The 27,496-nt window shown below is 36.2% G+C and overlaps 1 protein-coding gene across 1 annotated transcript in view; it reads left to right on the forward strand.

Annotated features, from left to right (window-relative positions):
- Window positions 1–27,496, forward strand: part of ptpa (protein phosphatase 2 phosphatase activator) — a 34,082-nt gene continuing 6,586 nt past the window's right edge. Inside the window, exons 1-9 of the mRNA XM_059357290.1 lie at window positions 1–47; window positions 2,324–2,433; window positions 3,923–4,009; window positions 5,104–5,229; window positions 7,205–7,322; window positions 11,071–11,170; window positions 13,458–13,582; window positions 14,732–14,832; window positions 25,173–25,280. Of these exons, the coding sequence (XP_059213273.1) occupies window positions 23–47; window positions 2,324–2,433; window positions 3,923–4,009; window positions 5,104–5,229; window positions 7,205–7,322; window positions 11,071–11,170; window positions 13,458–13,582; window positions 14,732–14,832; window positions 25,173–25,280 (900 nt within the window). The 5' untranslated portion in view covers window positions 1–22. The remainder of the gene's footprint in view (window positions 48–2,323; window positions 2,434–3,922; window positions 4,010–5,103; window positions 5,230–7,204; window positions 7,323–11,070; window positions 11,171–13,457; window positions 13,583–14,731; window positions 14,833–25,172; window positions 25,281–27,496) is intronic.

Genomic DNA, 27,496 nt, shown 5'->3' on the forward strand with positions numbered 1-27,496 from the left:
AAGAAGAAGACTGAGCCTCACCATGGCGGAGCCAGAGCAGCAGTCAGGTAAAACACAGCTCAATGCTTTTAGCCGAGCTCTAGAAACTATTGTGTCGCTTTCTGCTCTCTTGTGTCAAACTCTGATAACTCTAGGAGCTATATAGCACACTGCCACAGGGATCATTTAACCAGTTAACTTGGCGTTTGTTAGATAATCAGGAGGCAAATCGCCACTGTCCTGATGCAAAGCCAACCATAATAACTTTACATTTAGAATAACTCAGCTTCACATTTCACCTCTTTTATGTTTGTGTAGCTGCCTGAAGTTTGGCTTTGTCATGTTTTGTGTGCAGTCATTGTCAATAAAAACCCTCAGCTGGCTGCTTCAGTGTCCAGAAGGTGTTAGCTAGGATGTACGTAGGATGGAGTTGCAGGAGATAGTTTGCACTGTGTCATTTATATACTCATTTATTAATAACTTTAGATCAAAATGTGATTAAAAGTAGGAAGGTTCAATTATTCTGGTGCTTTATAAACGCAAGCAACCTTGATGGTTGGGCGATATGGGCAAAAAAATCTCTGTTTTTTTTTCGGGTTAACAATAATCTGACGATATATCTTTTAAAATGTGATTTCTTAAAAAAATAATAAGAAAATTAAAAATAAATAAATAATATATATGGGTGGTTGACGTGAACTCAAATTCAAAGTGAAAAAAAGAATAATTCAAAAATATATGTCAAATGACATACAATTATATTCCCTTATATGTGAATAATTCAAAACTGAATGTGTCCATTTCTAGTTCTTCATATATTTAGCATATTATTAACTTTTTGGTGTGGTAGTCCTAAAATGTGTCCCCCGGTGCAACAAAATAAAGAATGTCATTATTTAATTCAGAGAATGTTGGACAGATAAGATAGATAAGCCCAAGGCATATTAGTTATGAATATTTCTTTTTATCAATTTACATTATTTTCAATGATCAATCAATGTAAATTGATAAAAATATTCAGATCACCTAAGGACTACCTTAAGACGACCAGTTCCAACACTGCACGGAAATAGTAATATTATGAAAATATTTGAGACAGAAGTGATCTTGTGTGCAGTCCACCTGCTCCAGAGATGTCTTCTGTCCTTCCTGATTCTGGAAGGACCCCTCTCAGTAATGGGGTGGTCACATTAATGCCTGTTTTATATCTATATCATGGCGTTGCTCCAGGAGGACACCAGTTTTGCGGACAAAATGTAATGTGTCATAATAACTCTACATAGGGACCTTAACACTTATATCCTCTAGATTCATTAAGTAAACACTCGTATGACATGCATTCAAGTATTTTAATGTATTAAGATTAATTTTTCATTAAATTACAGTTGTTTTAAGATAAGTAATGCTATCTAGGACAGTTGCACCGGTGGACAAATGTCATGTTCAAAACAGAATATTTGCATAGTTGAAGAACGATACTCATTGTTTGCAGATGGATTAGATGTAGAAGAATGAACTGCATATTAAAACATTAATTTTAATAAAATGTTATCAAATTTTAGTAATATTTGTCACTGGGAACACAAAAATTGAGCGTCACGTCAACCACCCATATATATATATATATATATATATATATATAATATTAGTTTCTTGTTCATTTTAATGCCTGGTACACTTGTAAGGTACATTTGTTTGGACAAATATAATGATAACAACAAAAATAGCTCATACAAGTTTAATTTAAGAGCTGATATCTAGACATTTTCCATGATTTTCTAGATAATGATTTTGGTTATCATCAAGAAAACCATCAACCAACTAAAATGTAATTTCTTTACAAAAAAATATTTGCTAAAAAAAAAATCTGCTATTTACTTTTTTACTCCACTACATTTAGCTGCCAGCTTTAGTTACTTTTCACATCGAGATTGAACATAAAAATACATATAAAGTGATTCAACTTGGGTCTTTTTCAATTAAACCTCATAACAGTATATTAAGTAGTTAAAATGAGCCCTTTCTAGATAAAATGAAATGCTGCCTGCATTAATGCATCATAATAATAATCCAATAATATATTTAGGATATATAAACAATCTGAGTGGGTTCATTCTGCATAATGAGTACTTTTACTTTTGATACTTTAAGTACATTTTGATGCTGATACTTTTGTAAGTTTACTTCAGCAAGTTTCGAATGCAGGACTTTTACTTGTAGTGGAGTAATTTCACAGTGTTGGGTAAGTGTGGTATTCGTACTTTTACTGTACAAGGACAGTAAAGGATCTGAATACTAGCTGAATGTCTAAAAATGGATTTCTCTCTGAACTTGTTTATTTTAGGTTCCACTCCTGAGGATGATGCAGCTGAAGCCACAGACAGCATCACCTTCATGGTGCCTAAGAAAGAAATCAGCATGGTGCCTGACATGGGCAAGTGGAAGCGATCTCAGGTCAGTCTGCTGCATGTGGCTGTGTGAACTTTATTAAAAAATGTTCTGTTTATGTCTGACTTTCCAACTATCAAACTGCACCAAGAACAGATAATAACATAATAACATGTAGGCCTTATTAAGTGTGATATAGATACATGTTAGTGCCTTTAACACTAGAGGTTGGGGAAAAAAACGATACAGCATAGTATCACAATATTCTGCGTGGCAATGTTATATCAATTCACAGACGCTAAGTATCGATATTTAGCACTTTGACGGAGGCCGTAGTGGGACACTTTTAGGATTACACTGGAGAAACTGGTCATCACATGAAACTAGAAGACCGTGTCAGGATATCATGTCTGGAAGTTGTTGACGTAACGCTGCAAAGTTTGGCTAAAGTTTTGGGGGTTTTATAACCATTTTTTAATGATTTCTTTTTCAAGTACCTTTTTTTCATTCATTTTTATATTTAATCTAAAGTTTTACTGTAAGAAAAACAGTTAATCTGCCTCCAGAAAAAAAGTAGAAAAAATTAAAAGTCAAATTTACCAGAAAAAAAGTAGAAATTACAAAAAAAGTAGAAATTACAAAAAAAAGTAGAAATCCCAGAAAAAAATGTAGAAATTGTGTGTCAGGATATCGTGTCAGGAAGTCGTTGAAATAACGATGCAAAGTTCGTCTTTTTTGTTTCATTCAAAAAAACAAGCTTGTTGTTTTTGAAAGTTTGATAAATTGTTAAAGTTGTTGTCGTCCATACATGTTTGATATCAGTTCAGTTCAGTTTGACTGAATACTTTGTTGGTCAGTCTGTGGGTTTGACTCTCATTGTGGAGAAATAAAAAGACTGAAGTGAGATGAATAGACTGAGAATTTTCTACTATTTGACAAAACAATTCTTGATTGAATTAAATTTTCTGGACACAAAATGCAGTTAAACAGTTAAATAACAATATATTGTATCTCAATACTCACCATATCCTACAATGCTTAAAATCGCAATTATATCGTATCGTGACTCAAGTTTCGGGATAAAATCGTATCGTGGGGCCGACACGTTGATTCACACCTCTAATTAACCCCCAGTTTTTTAATTTGGCATTCAAATAATTTCTTTAATTTTAGGGGCTTTTCTCCACACCTGTAGTTTGGTTCGTGTGGTGGTATAGAGAGTTTGTTATGATTTGTGATTTTCAAAATTGGTTCCAAGCTAATTATAATTGAGGCCGTTGAAAGTGAGTTATTTAGTTCATAAAGTGCATTTGTGAAGAATTTTGTCTGACATAGTGGAACTATAGCCTTACACATTTGCCTTATTATGGTCAATATCAACTTTGTGAAAATATTCCTATTAAACGCACAACACCACACTAGGTTTGTCTCAATCAAAACAATAACCAAAGACTCTGCAAGGTAGTTCTAGATATTTTTAGACAATTTAATGTGGAAAAGTTCCATATTTTACATTTAACATAATATTGATTTTAGTTATCTCTCCCTTTTGCAGGCGTATGCTGACTACATGGGCTTCGTTCTGACGCTGAATGAAGGTGTGAAAGGAAAGAAACTCACCTGTGAATATAAAGTGTCAGAGGTATGGTGCTTTTTATATCCTTTTTATATGTTTAATTATATCCTCTTATCTCTGCTCTGTGTCTGCAGTTCAAGTTCAAGTTGCAGTGAAGAGCACAGATTTTTTTACAGGATCTTGTTAATGTAAACAGTTTATTTATGGAGGAATTTTAAATGACTTTGAGGAAATATTAGTATTTCTCAGAAAGATTTGGTGACTTTGCTTGATGGAATGATTTGTGACACGTTACACAAAGCAGAAAATAATTTCTATTTATACAGTTTTTCTGGCTATGATAAATGATAAATGGTGCAAAACCTGGATTTCATACCTGTTCGTTGACAGCTTTCAATTTTGTGAATGCTTGTGTGCAGCTAATAAAATGACACTCAACAGACAAACAATAAGCCCACATTCAAATGGTGTTATTGTTCTCCTTCAGGAGGTGTCTATAAGCCACAGAGAACAACATAATCCCATTTTCATACTAAATTGTCGAAGAAGAGAAACAGAAAATATCTAAATGAGAACACCTCAGTTGCAATTCTGCTAAATTTAAGCACAAACACAAAAAAGGGGTGTCTAAAAACAAGATAAAAACACTAAATCTGAGGAAAATGTCTTGAATTAAGATTATTAAGTCTAGAAATAAGCATGTTGTACACTAAAAATAAGAAATTAACTCTTAAAACAAGATAAATTAAAGCTGCAAGCAGCGATGAACTGGCCCGAGCAGAGTGAACTGATAATTATTTTTTTCTTACCAAGATAAAAAAACTTTAGATTTAGAAGTGTTAAATAATTTATCTTGTTTTAAGAGTTATTTTTTATTTTAAGCGTTCAACATGCTTATTTCTGGATCTAGTAATCTTAATTTAAGAAATCTTGTCAAGTGAAATTATCTGTCCATGCAACAAGATCATTTCCTTCAGATTTAGTGTTTTTATCTTGTTTTTAGACACAACTTTTTTGCAGTGAAGTGATCACACAGTGTCTCTCTGGTTACACCACCCACCCCGGAGCTAAATATGCTGGTGTATTGTGTGCTCTTTATTTGCCGTTATCCTCTTAAAGCCATCATGTGTTTCTACAGTCATTGTTGTCTTGTGTGGCAGACAATAGAGAAGTTACTAGATCTTTTGGGGACTCTGGACCGATGGATAAACGAGACCCCTCCTGTTGACCAGCCGTCACGCTTCGGTAATAAGGCCTACAGAACCTGGTACTCCAAACTAGACCAGGTTGGTGTACACACACACACACACACACACACACACACACACATTCTTGTACTTCTATCTTTGTGAGGACCCTCATTGGAACAGTGAATTCCCTATCAAGGTTATAATAGTTTTGGATTTTTCATTAGTTTTAGTTTTAATTTCAGATAGTTTTAATGAGTTTTTAGAGTGAGTTTGCTAGTTTTAGTTTAGTATTTTTTAAAAAAATGCTTTAGTTTTAGTTGAATTTTTATTAGTTTTAGTTTTTTGTAATGGGGTATTTGTTGTGTGGGAGATTAAAAGAGATCACATTAAATTTTGCCTTTATTCCTTTTATTATCCATCTTCATTATGTATGAAAAAGGTTGACAAAGACGAAAATGAAGGACATTTTCACTATAATTTTAGTTCGTTTTGTAACCACACAATACCGTTTCAGTTAATTATCATTATCATGTAACCTTTGACCCTTGAAACAAAGTCTGAAATCTCAAAAAAGCATTTAAAGAAGTGAGGACCGGCCAAAATGTCCTCACTTTGCAAAAATGTCCTCACTCTTTTGGTTAAAAACGTGTTCTGGTCCTCACTATGTAGGAAGTACAAGAACACACACACACACACACACACACACACACACACACACACACACACACACACATACACATTCTTGTACTTCTATCTTTGTGAGGACCCTCATTGTAATAGTGAATTCCCTTGCAAGGTTATAATAGTTTTGAATTTTTCATTAGTTTTAGTTTTAATTTTGTTGTGAATTTTTGTTTTCAAATTCAGTTAGTTTTAATTAGTGTTTTGAGTGAGTTTGCTAGTTTTAGTTTAGTATTTATTTTTTATTAGTTTTAGTTTTTTGTAATGGGGTATTTGTGGGGTGGGAGATTAAAAGAGGTCACAGTAAATTTGAAAAATGAAAAAAGTTGACAAAGACGAAAACGAAGGACGCTTTCACTATAATTTTTGTTAGTTTTGTAACCACTAGGGGTGCACCGATTGCAATTTTCTGGCCGATCACCGATTTTTAAAAAGCCTGACCTGCCGATTCCGATTTTCGCCGATACCGATTTTTTTATAACTCACAGCTGAACCTTCAATGTTTGAATCTTATTTGATTGAAAAACAATAACACAGCAGCATTTTTCTTTAACAAATAAAGGGAATCACAATGCCTGAGGTAGTTAATAAAATACTGAACTTAAAATAAATAGCAACAATTTACAGGACAAACTAACAAAAGAACTGCAACCATAAATAAAGTGTCCTGAATTTTTAGTTTTGTTATAGTACAACATACATACAACTAGGGATGGGCATCGATTTTTGAATATTTGAATAGTCATTAAATAAAAAAAAATTGAATAGTTCATCATATCTGGAAGGAAAAAAACGGGGGCAGCGTAGCATTTGATTATACAGTGTGGCGGGCTAGATGCCAAACTGTAGAAGAAGAAACAGTGTCGGTGCTTGTTGTAAACAAACAGAGATCGCTAAGTGAACACCTCCTGCAGCAGCAGTAAGTCGCTTTGGATAAAAGCGTCTGCTAAATGACTAAATGTAATGTCCCAATGAAGCCTCATGAACAGTTTTCATTATTTTTGGAGCCCACTAGATGGAGCTATTGGTTCAAAGAAAAAGGCTGAACCTATGGTAATTGAGTGTGTTTTTAGCTCTTTGTTGAACAGAGAGTGCCATCTAGTGGGCTCAGAAAATAAAGAAAATGGTCCATGAGGCTTCATTGGCACATCACTACTTTAAAGTACAGGCCCAACCACTGTTTTCACATGAATTAAGGGTTATAATTTTACTGAACTCTCAAAAAAGTAAACTTGTGCAAAATTTCCAAGGATTAACTTTGTAACCCTTATCTCACTCCATGCAATTTATAAAGCTTCCCCATGTTTAATTAACTCTCATACACTTCTATGCATATGAGTGCATGTTCTGTGTATAGAAGCCGTTGAGCTGACCGCTGATGTTTCTGCAGGAAGCGGAGGCCTTGGTGTCAGCAGTGCTCCCTGCTGACAGATGTGCTGCAGCTGCAGAGATCGCTGTCTATCTGAAAGAATCTGTGGGGAACGCCACGAGGATAGACTATGGAACAGGTAAATGTGCTATGTGTTTTTTATTTCAGCCCAGCATATCTATATCTATATAAATCATGTTTTTGGACAGTTTAAAATGACAATAACAGCAAAATCAGAGGTCCTGGTTACCGAGGTTAAGCATCTTTGGTGCATGAATGGATAAATAGTTAATGGGCTGCACTTATATAGTGCTATTTCTAGTCTTTGCAACCACTCAAATCGCTTTAATGCTTTTAAGAGTGTGACTAATAATTTTTCTAGGTCGCACTGGTGCACCTGACACCTGCTCGGGTGAAAACATGAATTTATTTCTTAACTTTAATAATAACCATAATAAATCTAAATGGTGGAAATAACGGATCATGAAAGGAAAAAAGCTTCTAGAACGATTTTTCTTTTCATTTATTATAAATGTAGAAAGATGTTTGTTGTCTTTTTGTTGTTTTATTTTGCTTTACGTTTTAGTTTGAAATGTTCAAGTTGAGCTCAGTGAAGAACTTTAAACACTTTTTTTTCCATTTATATAATTGTGCTTTTAGTGAGAACAGTTCAATAGACAACGCTTTCTCTACACCTTATTCTTGTTTAAAAACCATTCACTTTATATGAAAGTTATGGAGAGCGATAAAAAGGTGACCTTATGGCGCTAAAGGCGACACAATGAAAAATTTGGGTGCACCTAAATTTTGTGCTGGTGCACCGAAAAAAAACAATTTTAAGAAATTAAGGAGCACCAGTGCAACCAAAGCAAAAAGTTAGTCTGGTGGCCTGCATGCATGCTGGTGGCTGAGGCTACCCTACATGGCGCCACCTGCCAATATCAGGAATTCACTCACACACCAATGAACACATCATCACATGCATCAGGAGCAGTTTGTTTACGTCGATATGTGGGCGGACATGGTCAGGGATCGAACCGCTCCATCAACTGAGCCACTCGCCTCCTCCTTGTTTCCTGTTGGCTATATTGCCCTAAATTACTTGAAATACAGAATGTTTTCAATTACACTCTGCTACGCTTATATAAAGTTGTTATTAGCAAAGTTACATTAAAAAGTGCAATCAATGGGTTGAGACAGACTTATGCCTTTCACAGCCGTCCTGCCATCACTCTTAATAATAATAATAATAATAATAATAATACATTTGATTATTTTATAGCATTTTTAAAAGGTACTCAAAATCGCTTAACCTAACAAAATTGAGACACACAAACACAAAATGCAGAAAAAAACAAAAACTAAACAGAGATGAGAGATTATTAGTTCAGGTCTTGTAAGCTATTTTGAAAAGGTTTTGAGTTGATTTTTGAAGGCGTGGAGAGAATCTGAATTGCGGATGTGAGTAGGGAGCATAGACTGTATATAAATAATGGACGTAGTCACCGTGACGTCACCCATTGGTTTGTGGACTGCCCGTTGGAAGCCTCGAGTTCAGCGTTTTGGAGCATTAACTGGGATGTTAGTTTTGGCTAGCAAAAAACAAAAACAAAATGTATCTTTCTTACCTCAGAAAACTGAGCAGCGACTCCTTGGAGTGTCTGTTAGTCCAACCAAACGCTGAACAAGACATTTTTACTGAACAAAACGTTCAAATAAACTGTCATTAAGTGAAAATACAGTGAAAGGGTCAAAGTTATGAGACCAAATCGGTAAACATCCTCTTTTCTATCTATATAACGTTATATATAACTTTATTGACACGTTGCCGTGGATACGCATTGCTCTACGATTCTTTATCTTCTATTTTCTTCTAAATGGGGCCATTATTAGAACTATTGACATCAAATTGTCTTGAAGATGATTTTTTACTAGCGATTGAGACCATAATGTTGTCCTGAAAAAATTTCTGAGGTAATAAATCAAGTGAGAAGTTTTCAAATTTTGCACTGAAATGAATTGGCAGATTTTTTTTGTAGCCAAACTTAGCACCCCCTACTGGAATTTTCGGTGAATTGCAGGCTTAAGGCACTTCCTGGTTGGCCCCCATGCTCAGGCACGGAGATTGCCGCCTGGTAGGGAGGAGATCCAGAGGGTTGGGGCGCTGTCGCCAACGATGCGGTAACCCTTAAGGCTAATACATAATCCGCAAGAACAGAGCAATTTGTCCTCTCTGTTCTTGCAGCTCTGTGTTATTGGTCAGAAGGCAAGGCAAGTTTATTTTTATAGCACAATTCAACACAAGGTAATTCAGAGTGCTTTACATAAACATTAAAAACAGCAAGACACAATTGAAAACAGTCAATTAAAACAGGGAAATGGAAATAAAAATACAAATAAGATACAGCAGGAAAAGAAAAGAGATAAAATAATAAAAAGCACAAGTCAAACATTGCGTAGTTAAAAAGTAAGGGCAGTAGAGTACAGCAGATAAATGTTAAAGTTAAGTTAATAGTGTTTTTAGTCCTGATTTAAATTTTGTAAGAAATTTGAATGAGACGAGTGCTGCAGTGGGAGGGCCCTGTGAGAACTTCTGCACTTGAGTTTCTCATGAAGTATAAAATGTCCTGGCCAGAAAGAACTTTTTTCTTGTTCTTACCACCTCCAGAACAAGAACAGATGTATCTTCTTGTGGAGTATGTAAAGGGCTTCACCCTGACATTCAAACCACATCAAACCTTTACGCAACCCCCGCCATCTTTAACCCATTAAGGCCTAAAATGCCTGGAAAAAATGCCTGGAAAACCTCTGGGTGATTTTGAAAGAACCCCCTAAAACCTGAAGTTTTTCTGGAAATTCAACAGAAGATTTTTCAGCCTCTGTAGCAGATAGAAATGAAATTCAAAAAGTATTCGAGAGCTTATACCCGTGGCTTTCAAGAGAAGTTGAGTTTATTTGTCCAAACCTTCAATAAAGTGTTTAAAAAAGTCAACAAACTCAGCAAATGTTACATTTGACTGAATAAAAATCCTGTGCATAATAATAATACATGCCCATTAGCAAGATGCAAACATGATATGGCCATTGGAAGAAATAGACATAGTTCTCATTAGCCTACTGTAATAAAAATAATAATAATTATCATAATTATAATAATAATAATAATAATAATAATAAATAATAATAATACATTTTATCCATATTGCACTTCTCAGGGTACTCAATGACGCATAAAGTAATATAAGACATAAACAGTCATGATTTCTTATCATCATCATCATCTTATTATTATTATTATTATTATTATTAATAATAATATATTATTAATAATATTGTTATTATCTTCAGATGGCCACAAATCTTTTCTTCTGTGAAAATATGTCGTCTAAAAACATATTCCTCATCCATAAATGCCAGTCGATTGGTTCTGAGGTTTCAAAGTCCGGATCAGCAATAAAATCATCGGCGCTGTTTTCATCAAGATCGCTTCTGTCACTTACTGCTGAGCTCCTCCGCTATAGTCGTCTTCCTCCATGATTTCAAAGTTCTGGAAAAGTCCAATGTTGCATTGCGACACTCCCGCATGTATTCTGATCATGATTCATCATGCACTTTACATTACAGGAAATCTCAAATTGCTACAGGTTAAAAGCATAACAGTCTAATTATAAAAAGGATAAAAAAGGGGGAAAAAAATGAAAACATACATACATAATCTAAAAACCATCTAGATGGGAGGAACCAAAGGTTTTGCTAAAGTTTTGCTCCTTTTTTAAAAGTCTCTATGGACTAAAGTGAAGCAAAAATGTTTTTCACAAAAATGTGATTGTACACAGACAAAACAGATCTTTGCAGATCTTTAATGTTTCTATATTTATCTTTCCCAGGGCATGAAGCTGCTTTTGCTGCTTTCCTCTGCTGCCTCTGCAAGGTCGGAGCTCTCAGGGTAGACGATCAGCTGGCCATCGTTTTTTTGGTTTTTAACAGGTGAGTTTTTCCCGCTGTACTGCATATTTATAGGAATAGTGTTAGCTGATTATCAGATTTAAACTGTCATATCTTTGATCTTTGGTTTTACACGACTGATGAGCATCAAACAAAAAAATTATGAAAGTTTCAAGTCTGTAATTTGGAGTGAAGTTGACAACAGCGCTCCACGTGAACTTGTTTGGTTTTTTTTACGGAGATTTGAAAACGTTGCATGGTCTGATCACGCCGGTGCGATCACAGATTCCAGAGGATTAACTGCATTTTGTGTCCACAAAATTAAATTCAGTCAAGAATTGTTCCGCCAAATAAGAGAAAATTCTCAGTCTATTCATCTCACTTCAGTCTTTTTATTTCTCCACAATGAGAGTCAAACCCACAGACTGACCAACAAAGTATTCAGTCAAACTGAACCAAACTGTAATGTATATTCCTAACAGTGAGCCCGAAACGGCCTCATGAAAAAACAACAACATCGAAAATACTGAGGGCCAGTGAACTGTTGGAACGCTGAATATCGTTACTTGGTGTCCATTAATTGATATAATATCGACACGCAAAATATCATGATACCATGCTGTATTGATTGTTTTCCCTCACCTCTAATGTTAAGCCAAAGGTAATGTAATGGGGCGCTCTAAAGCCACACTAGTGATGTGGCTCTAGGAATGGTAACTTCAGTCAGGGATTTACTGATATTTCCTGAATAGTTTTCAGCTTCATGGGAAGAAATCAACAATGTCTGTATGTGTGTGATTGAAATGACTGTATTATAAATAGACTTGACATGTAAAAAATACACATTTAATGGAATGGAATCCTGTTTACGTTAAAAACACGTCCGGTGGGGATTGGCCCTACCTTTGTGTTGTCCTAACTTTCTGTATGCACCACTTCACTGAACCTCTAAAATAAAGCAGCTTGGTTGAATTTCAAAACCCAAATCTATTTTGCAGGAAGAAACAACCTTCATTCATCACAAACCTTGTGAATATTGAAGGTTTCCCTCTTTACAGTGCAGAAAAACTGGATTTAATCAGTGGAATCGTTTTTTATTACAACACACCATATAATTGTTACTGTTACTACTATAGAAGGGGTTTATTTTTATTATTTTTATTACAAAGATACTGCATAGGTGTCAACATAATTTTTTAAGCAAGCATGCATTCGTACGTGCACACATGCATGCATGGTTTTTTATGTTTTTTGTGGTATGAAAATTATTTTATAGCTGCCTAAGAGCAGATTTGTACCCTGTTGGTGAACAGCTTTCATGGAAATATGAACAAAGGCAATGTTGAACTTTTTCTCATGTTGGGGTCATTCTAGGAAAAGTTGAAAGAAGATGATGTTAAACAAAGTTGCGGGTCAGTTCTGAGCCCTAAGACAACACAAGGGTTAAGGTTTATTATGTCACTAAGTGTGTCATTACTTGTTTTTATCACTGGGAGAAAAGCATACGAACTACTAATATCCAAATCATTCACACCATAAACACTACCATTAACTAGTGATGTGCCAATGAAGTCTCATGAACCATTGTCATTATTTTCTGAGTCCACTAGATGGAGCTATTGGTTTAAAGAAAAAGGCTGAAGCAATGGGAATTGAGTGTGGTTTCAGCTCTTTGTTGAACTCAGAAAATAATGACAATGGTTCATGAGGCTTCACTGGCACATCACTACCATTAACCCTTTATCAGGCAAAGAACTATATTTGGTAACTTCAGGTAATATTTTGAGAAAAAAGTTGCAAACTTACGAGATAAAAAAGTTGCAAACTTACTAGAAAAAACGTTGCAGATTTAAGAGATTTAAAGTGGCAAATCTGTGCGAAAAAAGTCGCAGATTTACGAGAAAAAAGTGGGGAAAAAAGTAACTTTTTTCTCCCAGATTCACCACTTTAACCCTTAATAGGGCACTCATTGAAATACTTGCAAATTCCAAATTTCGACCCTAGAGAATATTGGAGGATATTACATATAGCCAGAATGTCTAAAAAAAACCATACGAAAATAATATTTTGAGAAAAAAAGTTTACGAGGTTAAAGTGGCAAATCTATGAGAAAAAAAGTTGCTTTTTTCCCCACTTTAAATCTCTTAAATCTGCAACTTTTTTTCTTGTAGATTTGCCACTTTAATCTGGTAAATTTGCAACTTTTTTCTCTAAATATTACCTGAAGTTACCAAATATAGTTCTTCGCCTGATAAAGGGTTAACTACTCCTATTAAATACTGATATGGAACATTAAACACCATAGTGTGTGTCTTGTTTGTTTTTAAAGGTATCTGGAAGTGATGCGGAAGCTGCAGAAGACCTACAGGATGGAGCCGGCTGGGAGCCAAGGTGTGTGGGGACTGGACGACTTCCAGTTCCTGCCCTTCATCTGGGGAAGCTCCCAGTTTGTAGGTAAGAGCCTCCTCACTGCTGCAGCTCAGCCTGAGTGTGTCTGAGGGCGCTGCTGATGTTTGATGTTACACTATTCATCTCACTTCAGTCTTTTTATTTCTCCACAATGAGAGTCAAACCCACAGACTGACCAACAAAGTATTCAGTCAAAGTGAACTGAACTGATATCAAACATGTATGGACGACAACAACTGCAGCAATTTCACAAACGACAAGCTTCACTGCTCTCAATGTTTTGGAATAAAACATAAAAAGCTGAACTAGCAGCGTTATTTCTCCTAGCACCACACGATAATTCTACTCCTTGTCACCAGCACTTATTGCTGCACTAGTGGCTCTTAGTGCACTATACCTTGATTGTTTGCTTTTTTTTTTTCCTGTAAGTCGCTTTGGATAAAAGCGTCTGCTAAATGACTAAATGTAAATGTAAATGTTATTTAAACAACTTCCCGACACGCATTAAATTAAAATATGACATCTAATGTGAAAGCTAAAACGGGGCTAATCTAGGAATTGCACAGGTGTTACTGGAAAAAAAGCACTGTCTCTGTTAAGTCTAAGTGTCCCAGTATACAATGAAAATGTGACAGTGAGCCAGCATGAGCAATACCATTTATATCTGTGCTGTTATTAAGATAGAATATGACCATTTGTCCTGCAGTGGATACATTTAGTTATCACAGCAGCTCAAGATACAGACACATAGATATAAGAACAGAATAAGAACAAAGGATATAAAAAACAAGACATATACATACATTCTATACAAACATTGCTTTTTGGCATTTATAAGTAATATTTATTTTTTGTTTGTTTGTTTTCCTGAAAGAACTTTTACAGATATTGGACATGGGAAAAATATATTTTATGTTAAATAGGTTAAATAGGTTGTTGCATGTAGTGGTATGAACATCGATTAATATATATATATATATATATATTTAATTTACCATCACATGTCTACAAAGCAAGTAAAAGACAACTAACTTATCAAATGTTCTTCCTGTATAATGGGGAAAGGCTCAGATTTGAGTCTACATGACGGTGATACATGTAGGTCTGTAGCTCTGCAGTGCTGGGAGTTAATGGGAAGGTAAACAGTGACATCTGGTGGTCAAAGTGTGCACTTACATCTCACTCCTCCTGCAGATCACCCGACACTGGAGCCTCGGCACTTCATCGACGAGAGGGTGGTGAACGAGCATCACCATGACTACATGTTCCTGGAGTGCATCAAGTTCATAAATGAGGTGGGAAAAAATAAAAACATACTCAAAAATATTACATTTGTTTTTAGGGATCACACATTTCATGCTGCATGTGCATGTAGAAGAATGACAGTTACTACAGTAAACTAACTAGGGCTGGGCGATATGGCCAAAATCTTCTATCCCGATATCAGTTATTTCATATCTCACTAACGATATATATCACGATAAAGCATGTTTTGTGGTTATTCGGTTAACAAATCGTTTTTTTGTCTTTTGTCATTTTTCTAAATGTATAAAATCTTGGGTTGACTTAATTCATACATATATATATGTATATATATGTATTTGTATATACACACACATACAGTCACGGAAAAAAATATAAGACCATTGTTTTCTTCAGTTTTTTGTTCATTTTAATGCCTGGCACAACTAAGTATACATTTGTTTGGACAAATATAATGATAACAACAAAAATAGATCTTAAGAGTTCAATTTAAGAGCTGATATCTAGACATTTATTCATGGTTTTCTTGATAATAACCACAATCATTATCAAGAAAACCATGGAAAAGAATTAGAATTATCACTAAATCACCACATTTTTAGTGTAGCAGCAACTTTACTGTTTTGGTTCAGTCTTCCTGCTCTCATTGTACTGTTTTTTCTGTGACAGCTGGCAGCTGTTTTCAGTGAAATGGTGTTATAAGCAGATTGAATGGCAAAAAAAGAAAAAGACCTAGAGGACATAGTGGAGTGCTGAGCAGCTGAAGGGCCAGATAGTTTTCTTAGGAGTTTGTTAAGACCAAACCAGACAAAACAGTCATGAGGGGAACATAAACACAAATGTGTGTGTTGTTCTTTGTCTGTTTACAGCTCGCTGTGCTGCCCCCAAGTGGGGAGAAAAATCATTCACAGGTTTAAAACACATCCAGTTTCAGTGCACATTTGTTTATTACTTTTAGAAATTAGAAACTAGTGTCCCTGATGATCTCGATAATCCACAGAGACCAATTCTTTTCTGCTCAGCTCCAGAAATATTAGTCAGTTAATTGTATTATTAAAATGACTAAAACTGTATTAACCCATTGAAGCCTGGAAAGCGGATACGTTGTTTTGTAGTATTTGTATAAGCTCTCAAATACTTTTTGAATTTCATTTATATCCGCTACAGAGGCTGAAAAATCTATTATTTAGTAGAAGCGTTGACACTTCTGTTGAATTTCCAGAAAAACTTCAGGTTTTAGGGGCTTATTTTAAATTCGCCCAGAGGTTTTACAGGCGTTTCAGGCCTCAATGGGTTAATGTACATGAAATGATAAATGACATATTGACTTGTTGACACTTTCTGTTACTATTAAGAGCAACTTGAAGCCAATGCAGAACTTTACAGCAGAAATAAACATGTAAACAGCCTGCTACAAAAAAAGAATAAATGATAAATTGGTTTCTATGGCTTATTTCACCATTCATGATAATTGTACAGGGTAGTTATATAAATTGTTTATTAAGGCTTCATTTGGCCCATCTCTGCTCCCCCACCCTCCTCCTCTCTGACACATTGAGCTTTATTTTGGCTCTTCAGAAACCTCTGGGTGACGTCATCAAAACGATGTTAAATTTTTATTCAGGCATTGCTTTCCTTTTGCTATGAAGCAGCAAAATGGGCTAAAGCTAGCTAATCAAATTTTCCCCATAGATACTAATTGTATATATATGACCACAGTCTCACTGTTTTTTCTTTAAGACTAGTTTTCAAGTTCAAACTGCTGTTTAAACATCCCGAGTCTACCCTCTAAACTAGTGTTCAGCTCTGTTGGCCTTCACGTCGTCAGCTCCCGGGGTTCAATGTAGTGTGATACAGTTATGTAAAAAAATATTAGACCACCCCAACCTTTCTTAAATTTCTTGTTCATGTTAATGACTGATTCAACTAAAGTTACAACATAGCATCGCAACATTTGCATCGCAATATTAAATCGATTCATAGCCGCCAAATATCGATATTTAGTGTTCTGGTGGCCCGCCAGTATTTTTTCTGTTTTTGTTTTTTTCTGGAGGCCGTAGCACTTTAAGGCATATGTGTGTGTATATATATATATATATATATATATATATATATATATATATACATGTAAATGTATATATATATATATGTGTATATATATATATTATACTATTATACTACATATATATAGTAGCATATGAATCTAGAAGATCTAAGGAATCTATAGGCACCATGTGCGTCAGGATATCATATCAGGAAGTTGTTGAAATAACGCTGCAAAGTTCGGCTTTTTTATGTTTAAAAAAAATCTAGAGCGGTGAAGCTTGTTGTTTGTGAAAGTTTGATATAATGCTGCAGTTGTTGTCCTCCATACATGTTTGATATCAGTTCAGTTCAGTTTGACTGAATACTTTGTTGGTCAGTCTGTGGGTTTGACTCTCATTGTGGAGAAATAAAAAGACTGAAGAGAGATGAATAGACTGAGAATTTTCTCTTATTGGACAAAACAATTCTTGATTGAATTAAATTTTGAGGACACAAAATGCAGTTAAACAGTTAAATCGCAATATATTGTATCTCAATACTCACCATATCTCAAAATGCTTAAAACCGCAATAATATCGTACTGTGACTCAAGTATCGTGATAAAATCGTATCGTGGGCCTCTGGGGATTCACACCTGTAGACTCTTCAGCAAGTGAAATGCATGCTCAGGTGATTGACTTGGCCATTGCACGTCTTTGGTTGCTTTCATAGTGAGTTCCAATGAATCAATAAATATGAATATATAAGCTAAAAGTCTGCACTTAAAGCACATCTTGATTGTCTCATTTTAGATCCTTTGTAGTGGTGTACAGAGCCAAAATGCTAAAAATTGTGTCAGTGTCCACATATTTTTGGACCTGACTGTACGTCTCACTGCATTGTGCAAATAGAGGAAAGAGGGGTATCTAAATAGAAATACTGTCCGCTATTGGACATTACTCTCACTGTGTGAACCATAGACTAAATAATGGACGTAGTCACCGTGATGTCACCCACTGGTTTGTGGACTGCCCGTTGGAGTCATCGAGCTCAGCGTTACACTCGTCGCCATCTTGTTTCTGATACGGGGAGCAGACCATATTTGGACTGTGGAGGAGCGAGAGGGATCTGATCACTGACTACAGCCTCTCGACACCTCAACCTGACTGAGAGAAGCTGCTGCTTATTCATGTTAGCATTAGCTGGGATGTTAGTTTTGGCAAAAAACAAAATGTACGTTACTGATCTCAGAAAACTGAACTGAACAGCGACTCCTTGGAGTGTCTAGTCCAAACGTTGAAAAAGACATTTTTAATGATCAAAATGTTAAAAAAAATACACTGTCATTAAGTGGAAAATACAGTGAAAGGGTCAAAGTTATGAGACCAAACCAAACGTCCTTTTTTATATGTATATAACTTTATTGACATGTTGCCGTGGATACGCATTGCTCTGCTTCTCTCCTGTTAGTGACCTGTCAATCAAAGGAGGCCACGCCCCAAATCATACGATTCTTTATCTTCTATATCTGAACTATTAACATCAAATTGTCTTGAAGAAGGTTTTTTTTCTAGTGATTGAGACTACAGTGTTGTCCTAAAAAAATTCTGAGGTAATAAATCAAGCGAGAAGTTTTCTCATTTTGTATTGAAATGAATGGACTCAAATGCTTCTGCAACCGCCGTCAGCGCCCCCTGCTTGAATTTTTGGTAGAATGCAGCTTAAGGCGTCACTGCTCAGACCCGGAGGATGGTGTGAACTACAGTAGATGCGTTTTTTGTTGCTGTATCCTATCACTCTGTACTTACTCGAAAGATATGTTTTATGACATGACGTATTTATATATATGCGTGTACAGTACTGTGTTTACTTTGAGTAGACATTATACTTATTTTGTCTGATTTCACTTCTGTAAATGAATGAGTCCAGCTCAGCTCTGTCCAGGAAAAGGAAGCGCGTGTAAAGGCAGATGGATTGAGTTGGTTCAGTGCCAGAGCAGGAACTATTCGCTTTGTTTTTGGTTTCGAAAGGAAAAGGAGGGGAGGGAAGTAGAGGAGGGCGTTGTTGGAGCAGCTACATCCTTTTCCTCCTTCCCACTCAGAAGCACCACCTCCTTCCCTCTTCCTCCTCCTCCTCCTGCTGCTGTTTGACCTCTCCCTCCTCCTCACAGCCATGAAAGGATGCTGCTGTTGTGTTGAGAGGGAAAGACGGGCCTCCGTGGTTTCTCCTATCCTTTACTTACATTTTTAGATTTTGTGATCTTTCTCGTCTGCAAGTATTTCGGTCATGATTATGACCAAATATTCTCTGGTTCTTGCTTCTCTAGTGTGTAGATTTGCTGCTCTTCTCTCTTTTGTTTCATGCTACATTGAATATCTTTTGATTTTGATCTGCTGATGAGACAAAACGATATTTGTAGACTGGCTGAGTGCTTACCATTGATGACAGTTATAAGGGATGGACAGGAGTAATATGCTCGTTCCACTCTTACATTGTTATACAGTATTTATTAATGAGTGAACTCTGTTAGACAATGAGTAACAAGTCAATCTGATTTTATGAATGTTCTCTATTTTAAATAAATTGGTTCAATCTGGTAAATACAGTCTGTAAGTGCAAGTACACTAGATACTTTTATTTTTTATTTATTTATTTACTTTATTACTTTTTTTTTTTTTTTTTTCAAAAAAAGGTAATTACATTACATTATAACATCAGTTAGGGTTCCATAGGAGTTCTGTTTAGTGCCATGACTCCACTCATTTTGTAAATTTAGTTTTTTTTTTTTTTCACATAGTATATTTATTAGAGGTGTGAATCAGAGTATTGGTCCCACGATACGGTTTTATCTAGATACTTGAGTCACGTTACGATACTATTGCGATTTTAAGCATTTTGCGATATGGTGAGTATTGCAATGCAATATATTGCGGTTTCTGAATTGTGAGGCAGCCATGTATGTAAATAGGAGACTTGCGGGAACCCAGAGAGCCTATTTTCATTGAGATAGCATGACATCAGAGGTCACATGACCGCTTTGAAAATCACCATGAAACATCAAAAAACAGCCAAGCTTTCAACAACTTTCCGAGACGATATCCTGATACACATGGTGCCTATAGATTTCTTAACAAAAAACGTCAAAACTGCTAAATATAGATACTTGCCGGCCATGAATGGATATAATATCACTACGCAAAATATCGCGATACTATGCTGTAACGATTTTACCCCACCTCTACCAGTTAGCTTTATAGCTTTGTTTATTGAAAGACATATTTGCCCTCCTGTCTCATCACTGTCTGCAAGCCATCCCTACGTTGTGGAGCCATTTAAACTCTGACAGAGAAGGTTAAATAAAAGTGAATGGTGCAACACAGTTAATTCTACATGGCTCCAGGTGATTTCAATAGAGTCGATCAGTGCGTTTACATGCACAGTTTAATCGAGCTATGCTTAAAAATTGATTTTGGTCTAATAGGACTTCTGTCCTTGTCCCAGTTTACATGCAACTGAGAAAATAAAATAACTGACGGGAACGTGTCCTTCTCCCCAACACTGGGTGGCGATATGCGTCGTTTCAGCAGGTTAATATGGCGCCCTTTCCGATTGACCTCAGTTCGACACTTTGTGCCGTCGCTACTGACCGGCTAATGCGACTGACTAACGTGACCGGCTAACGCAAGACTGGATAATGCGACCGGCTTTCTTGAATGCTTTTGTTCCGGGCGTCATACTCCAGCGCGGGGGGTGGAACATGGGATCATGCGTAAATGTGACGTCTTGTCATTAATGCCGTCAGATTAAGGCGATAATTCGTTTTTTTCAAGTGTCATGTAAACGTACTGACTGTTTCAAATGCTGGTTGGACCGGACCTTAACGTCTGCACACATCCTGTTTCTGTCTGGTTAATAACTTTATTTTATTCATTATTTTATTTATTGAAAATAGTCAATTAAATTGAAAGTAGTCTACATAAACTATTACACACACAGTATATTTATAGCATGTACTTGGCACAGCTCCATTCGAACCCAAAGTGATGTTGTTGTTGTTTTAACTGTGTGTAACTATAGCAACAATACTTAGTGAACTCTTACTGGGCTGTCGTTTAAATGGATCCCAAGAAAAAAGGCTCTTCTATTTTCCTCTTGAATCTGTTAGTTGTTTGTTTTTCCTCTTTAGTGTACACGCAACTATTATCCTCCTATTCACATACATGTGGATACAAACTCGTGGTCTTTTTTTGATTCACACACAAAGCCCTTGTGTGCGTGTCTCTGTGTGCGTGTGTGTGTGTGTGTGCGCTGTCCTAAACATGAGTCACTTCCTTCCCCACATGCTGCTGTGAATCACTCCTTCCTCCAGGGAATACGGGCTGTCTCCACCCCCCTTTCCTCCCTCTTCCAGGCCCTTCCCCCATGTGTTCTCATGCGAGGCCCTGGAAAGTGTCTAGAGCAGTGTGAAGGGGGGGTTGAAGGGGGGGATGGAAAAAGGAGGGGGTTGTTAGATTGATGCCCCAGGGTCTGGGTTTGGGTTCCCCTGCCTCTTGGGAAAAATGGTGGGAAAACAGTCTAAAGTCCTCACTTCATTCATACATTTATGAATTCATACATTTGTTTTTGTCCGTCTCACTATTCTTGTTGTGTATATTCTTACTGTTTGTTGTGTGTCTGCAAGCTGACACACTGATTTCAGAATGTATTAATGTTATTTAGCTGAAACAACAATCAGTCTTTTGTTCTGCATGTTCTGTTTTACTACATTGATGACATTGCTGGAAGCCAAGTAATCAATGTGGTAAGAAAGCGCTGTAATCAGCAGCTTTTTTTGCATGTTTCCATTATTAGGATGATTTTAGGAAAACAGTCAGCATGTTGTTTTTCTTATTGTTTTTTGGTTGCATTTTTTCTTCTTGCTCTAAATGTTTCTTTTAAGATAAGATGTAACTTTATTTATCAAGCAGTGAGGAAATTTAGTTTATTAGGCTATTATTTTTCCTTTGTATTCTGGTTTATTTTAATGCCCGGTACAACTAAAGGTACATTTGTTTGGACAAATATAATGATAACAACAAAAATAGCTGATATGAATTTAATTTAAGAGCTGATACCTTTTTTGATGGTTTTCTTGATAATGATTTTGGTTATTTTCAAGAAAACCATGGAAAATGTCTCAACTCATATCAACTATTTTTGTTGTTATCATTATATTTATCCAAACAAATTTACCTTTAGTTGTACCTAGCATTAAAATGAACAATAAACTGAAGAAAACAAGGGTGGTCTAATATTTTTTTCATGACTGTAGATATAGAAGACAGAATAAGAATATAAAAAACAAGACATATTCATACATTCTATACATACATTTCTGCTATTTTGCTATTTGGCATTTATCATATATATATATAAATATATGTGTGTGTGTGTGTGTGTGTGTGTGTGTGTGTGTGTGTGTGTGTGTGGTGTGTGTGTGTACTTTGCATTATACAGATATTGCACATTGGAGAAAATATAAAAATTTTAGCTTCATTTTACACACATTATTTTCCCAAAAATAATAATTAAGCTACACAATTAAAAAAAAAAAAAAAAAAAAAAAAAGCAGAAAATTACAAAACTGACTGTCACATTATCAAGTTAATCTGCTGATAGTATCATTTACACACAATTCACACTTGCAGACATCAGACAACAGTGGGGGCAGTATTGGGTGCTGGTGAACGCAGCTTAAAGCTACAATAGACGTGTTTCCACAAAGTACTTTTTGTAAAGCAGCTGAGTGTTTCGGCTCTGCCCACTAGTTAGTTCCCCTCGGCCTCTGTTCCCATACAGGTACTTTTGTAGCAGCTAACAGCTAACAACAGAGCAACGCGGCAAGCAGTGTTGCCAACTTAGCGACTTTGTTCCTATATCTAGCGACTTTTCAGACCCCTCTAGCGACTTTTTCTGTTATTGGAGATTTTTGGAGAGTCGTTCCTACTCTTCTTAACGAGTAGCAGGCACCGTCCCAAAGCACTCACAAGCGGCCCAGTCCTCCCACAGTGGTCTCTCCCAGCTGCAGTCAGAGCAGGAGATGTTAACCCCTCAGCGTCCAGTTTGCACCAGTCTACAAATGAATCAAGCATGCGCGTAATTGCCGCTCAGTAGCAGCTCATAAAGTTCCTACCCGAGGCAGGTACTTTCTGAGTTGCTAACCGGTGAAGTTGGGCGGATCCTCTCTCCAAAGCCACACCCATAGCAGCTCACTAGAGGGAAAAGTCCCTAATGGAAACGCGGCTAATCATTGACCAGCCGGCCAACATCAATACTCCCCAATCCTCAGTTGATCAGGGGTTGCTTGTAAGTGCAGGACAGTTGACAGCGATATTTAAAGTTGCTCTAATCAACAGTATATTAACAATGGCTCAGATGACCACATGCTCTCTACAGAGTGGTTTACGGACTTTATCGATCATTGTTTAATTACTATAATTTCATTGGTGGAATGTAACTAAGTACATTTACTCAAGTAAATGTACTTAAGTCAAAATTGTACTTGTACTTTACTTGAGTATTTCCATTTTATGTAATGTTATACTTCTACTTCACTACATTTTGAGGCAAATATTGTGCTTTTTACTCCACTACATTTAGCTGACAGCTTTAGTTAATTTTCAGGTTGAGATTCAACATAACAGTATATTGAGTAGTTAAAATGAGCCCTATCTTGACAAAATTAAACTGCTTATTACCAGCAACAAGCATAACTTTTACTTTTGATACTTTAAATACATTATGATGCTGATACTTTTGTACGTTTTACTTTAACTTGTAGTGGTAGAAGTACTTTTACTGAAGTAGTTCCTTTTAAAAACTACAAAAAATAAACTTGGATTTTAAAAAATCAAGTCATTTGTTCCTTGGTTAGAAAACCCCCTCTAATTCAGTTATTTGCAATGGATTCCACCAGTGACCCATTTTCACCATGTAAAAAAGAAAAAAAGTGAAAAGTGAAAGTGAAAAAAAAAGTTCAAACCACTCTTGCAACATAAGCCACTTCTCCAGTGTCCATCAATAAGCTCACTGTGTTCCTAAAGGTTTTGCCAAAATATGTCTTTTCTGCCATGAAAATGGGTCATGAGTTGGATCCATTATAACTGACTCAGCTCAGGCTCAGTGGAGAATCTTTTGTAGGCCACTTTCTCAGACTAAAGAGGGACTTGTACTCAGAAAAGTTATATTGGATGTACCTCTTTAATGATGGTTTTCCAAGGACTAAAGCTGTCCCGTTAAAATGTTTTAAAACCTTGTGGTGCAATACCATAAACTAAAGTGATGAGCTATGATTTTTTTTTTTATCTTGAGGTTAAAATTAGTAAGCATCATTTTGTTATTTAAGTTTGCACACAAACATAAACTTTGCCTGCTTATATGCAATAACAAATCTACTTATTAAGATTCTTTGTGGTGTATTTATACTGTATAGCTTATTTTTCATGTTTGTATACAGGTGCATCTCAATACATTAGAATATGATGAAAAGTCCATTTCCAGTAGTTCAAGTCAAATAGCCCCAACCAAGTATTGAGTCATATAGATGGACATACTTTATAGTAATATTTTTTTTTTTTTGGACACACTGAATTCTAGGTCTTCATTAAATGCAAGCCATAATCATCATAATTAGAAGAAATTAGATAAATTAAGACATGAAATGTTTCATAATAATGATGTTTCACTTTTTTAATTGAATTACTGATCATTTGTTATTTAAGTTTGCACACATACATAAGCTGAGCCTGCTTATATGCAATTATAAACCTGCTTATTAAGGTCTTTGTGGTGTATTTATATTATATAGCTTGTTTTTCATGTTTGTATATTTTCTAGGTGTTTTACAAAGTTGCGATGCTTTTATTTTGAAAAGGTGCCATCCATTAGGTGAAACGGGTGCTTTTATTTTGACAGGTAGTGACTGGAAATAAAGTGTACTGTTAAATGAAAAACGAACGGTAAATTATGAGTGCTTCTTAATTCATCTAAAGTTGATATAAAGTATGAAAAAGGCTTCTATAGTGCCTGGCTGACAGGGGAACATGATTAGTTGGAGTTTATTTTCTTCTGTCACATATTAGTGGCTATTTTTGTTGTCTTAACTATTGTAAAAGTGTTTCACAAGGCGTTCAAACAATCGTCTTATTTTTATTTTCATGGAGCTACGGTTGTGAACAAATCTTGGGAACCATTAGTTAAAAAGAGTGGACCGTCATTCAGCCAGGGATGCTACAGTCGCCCTCCACCATAATCAGGCATCCAGCAGCAGTTTGACTAATCTCACTGTCACTCTTTCTCTGTTCTTTAGATGAAGACCGGTCCGTTTGCGGAGCACTCTAACCAGCTGTGGAACATCAGTGCTGTCCCATCCTGGTCCAAAGTCAATCAGGGCCTGATCAGAATGTACAAGGCTGAGGTACGCTTGTCTTGGTTTTTGTCTGATGATCTTTCAGTTGTGTTTTGCCACAAGCTAAACAAGCACAACTGAAGATGTTACCTTTCAAATGAAGCTTCATACATGCAAATATCCCAGCTTCTTTGGAGTCAGGATTTTACCACTTAGAGGGTTTTTCTACCGGGGGCCGGTTCAGAGCCAGAGCCTGGCAGGTGCTCCTGTTTACTTTTCCACAGACTCTAGAGCCACTTCATTACATCACTGTTAACGTCTGTATTTGTCTCCGCCCTCTCTGCAAGTATAATAACAACAGACTACATGTCTCTACAACACATCAGCACTGTTCATCTTGAACACTGATGACACCGAAGATATTCTTAACACTGAACGTAAGATGTTAATGTTGGACTTTAATGTAAGCTAAAGCTAGCGGGCTAGTGATGGCCCGAGTTGGTCTTGTTGGTCAGATAGCCCCGCCCTCAGCCCCTGACGTAGCGGTTTGTGGTTCAAGACCAGCAAAGAGTTGTTGCCGCTGTGGAACCAGTTTTCCCGGCCAGGAGCCAGCCCTTTGGCGGTGAAAAACCAAAGAACCGTTCGCAATTGAGCCCCTGCTGGGAACCAGGAAAAACCCTCTTATAGTAACTGTGTCCCGGAGCTTTTATCCCTTATCAGACTGGTGTTTTATGGTAATTTTGAATAAGATCGCCACCACCAGTGTAGGTATAATTAATTTATAAATATTTAACAATCTATGTGTCAAAATTTAATTTATGTATGGAGATTTACATGTCTAATTACAATACAAAAGTAACTTTTGTAACGCTTGGGCGACGATCTTTAAAAGTAGCATCATACTGTATTTGTACTGTATTTTATTGTGAAGGACTGAAGTGTTTAACGATGGTTGATAATGGTGATCTTTATTTGGCCTACCCAGAAACATTCAATTTCCCCCCAAGAAATCAGCAGCCCCCATTGTTTAACAGCGAGGAGATGGGAATTTCTTTCACTAGCGTTATTGTCCGTTTGCCGACTCTGGTAAACCCGAGGCTAACGTACATTGTTAAAACGATATAGAGTTGGAAAGATAAGAAGTTAGAATCTAGTTTCACACCACTTAATTAATTGAGACATAACATGATCATTTATATTAGTAGTTAATGTGAAACTACATAGAACACCACAATACTAGAATTACACAACCTATAGAAGATATCATGGTGTTGTGCTTTACCCCTATCAATTTAAGGGAATGTATTTGTACCTTACAGACCATTCTGTATCTTCTTGCTCCAGCAAAGAGGCTCATATAAAATGGATGGTGTGACACAAATATATACTAAAGGTGTGAATCAGCGTATCAGCCCCACGATACAATTTTATTGTGATTTTAAGCTTTTTGCGATATGTTGAGTATTGGGATACAATATATTGAGATTTAACTGTTTCACTTCAGTCTTTTTATTTCTCCACAATGAGAGTCAAACCCACAGACTGACCAACAATGTATTCAGTTAAACTGAACTGAACTGATATCAAACATGTATGCATGTATTAAAAAAATTTGCTGAATTATTTCAACATCTTCCCTACACAATATCCTGACGCACACGCGTATGCCAATGTATTCTTTAGATCTTCTAGTTTCATGTGATACCAGGATCTCCAATATATTCCGAAAAGTGAGCCAGCTACAGCCTCCGAAAAACAGCAAAAATACTGCCGGTGCTGATGGTTTTCAATCGCTCAATTTCAAAAGCCATTCTGTGTGAATTTTTACACTGTGAATTTGTGTAAAAAATGTTTTATTTCTAGGGACGCCAATGTCTATCCCTTTGAAATATCTCAACATTAATTCAATAACTTTGATGATGCCCAGACTTTTCCTCTGGCACCACCATGAGGTTGGCATTTTGGGGTTTGACATAAATTCCTACTTTTTTGTGCGCATTTCCATGAAATTGGGTGCAAACATTCATTGTCCTCACAAGATGAATATGACATATGCCTATTAATAACGTTGATGATCCTCTTACTTTTCCTTAAGCACCATCCCGAGGTAGAAGATTGACTTTGGTTTGTGTATCTTAGCAATCAGAGCTAGCACACTACACAAAGACGGTAACCATGGTACAGTACATGCCAAACATCAACATGTGAGCGCGGTCACTATAGGCATTTTTTACTTTCAGTACCCAGTTTTAACATCATTATCATCATTAAAATCACCGCTTGTG

Source organism: Centropristis striata, chromosome 19 (genome assembly GCF_030273125.1).
Source record: "Centropristis striata isolate RG_2023a ecotype Rhode Island chromosome 19, C.striata_1.0, whole genome shotgun sequence".
NCBI classification, from domain to species: Eukaryota; Metazoa; Chordata; class Actinopteri; order Perciformes; family Serranidae; genus Centropristis; species Centropristis striata.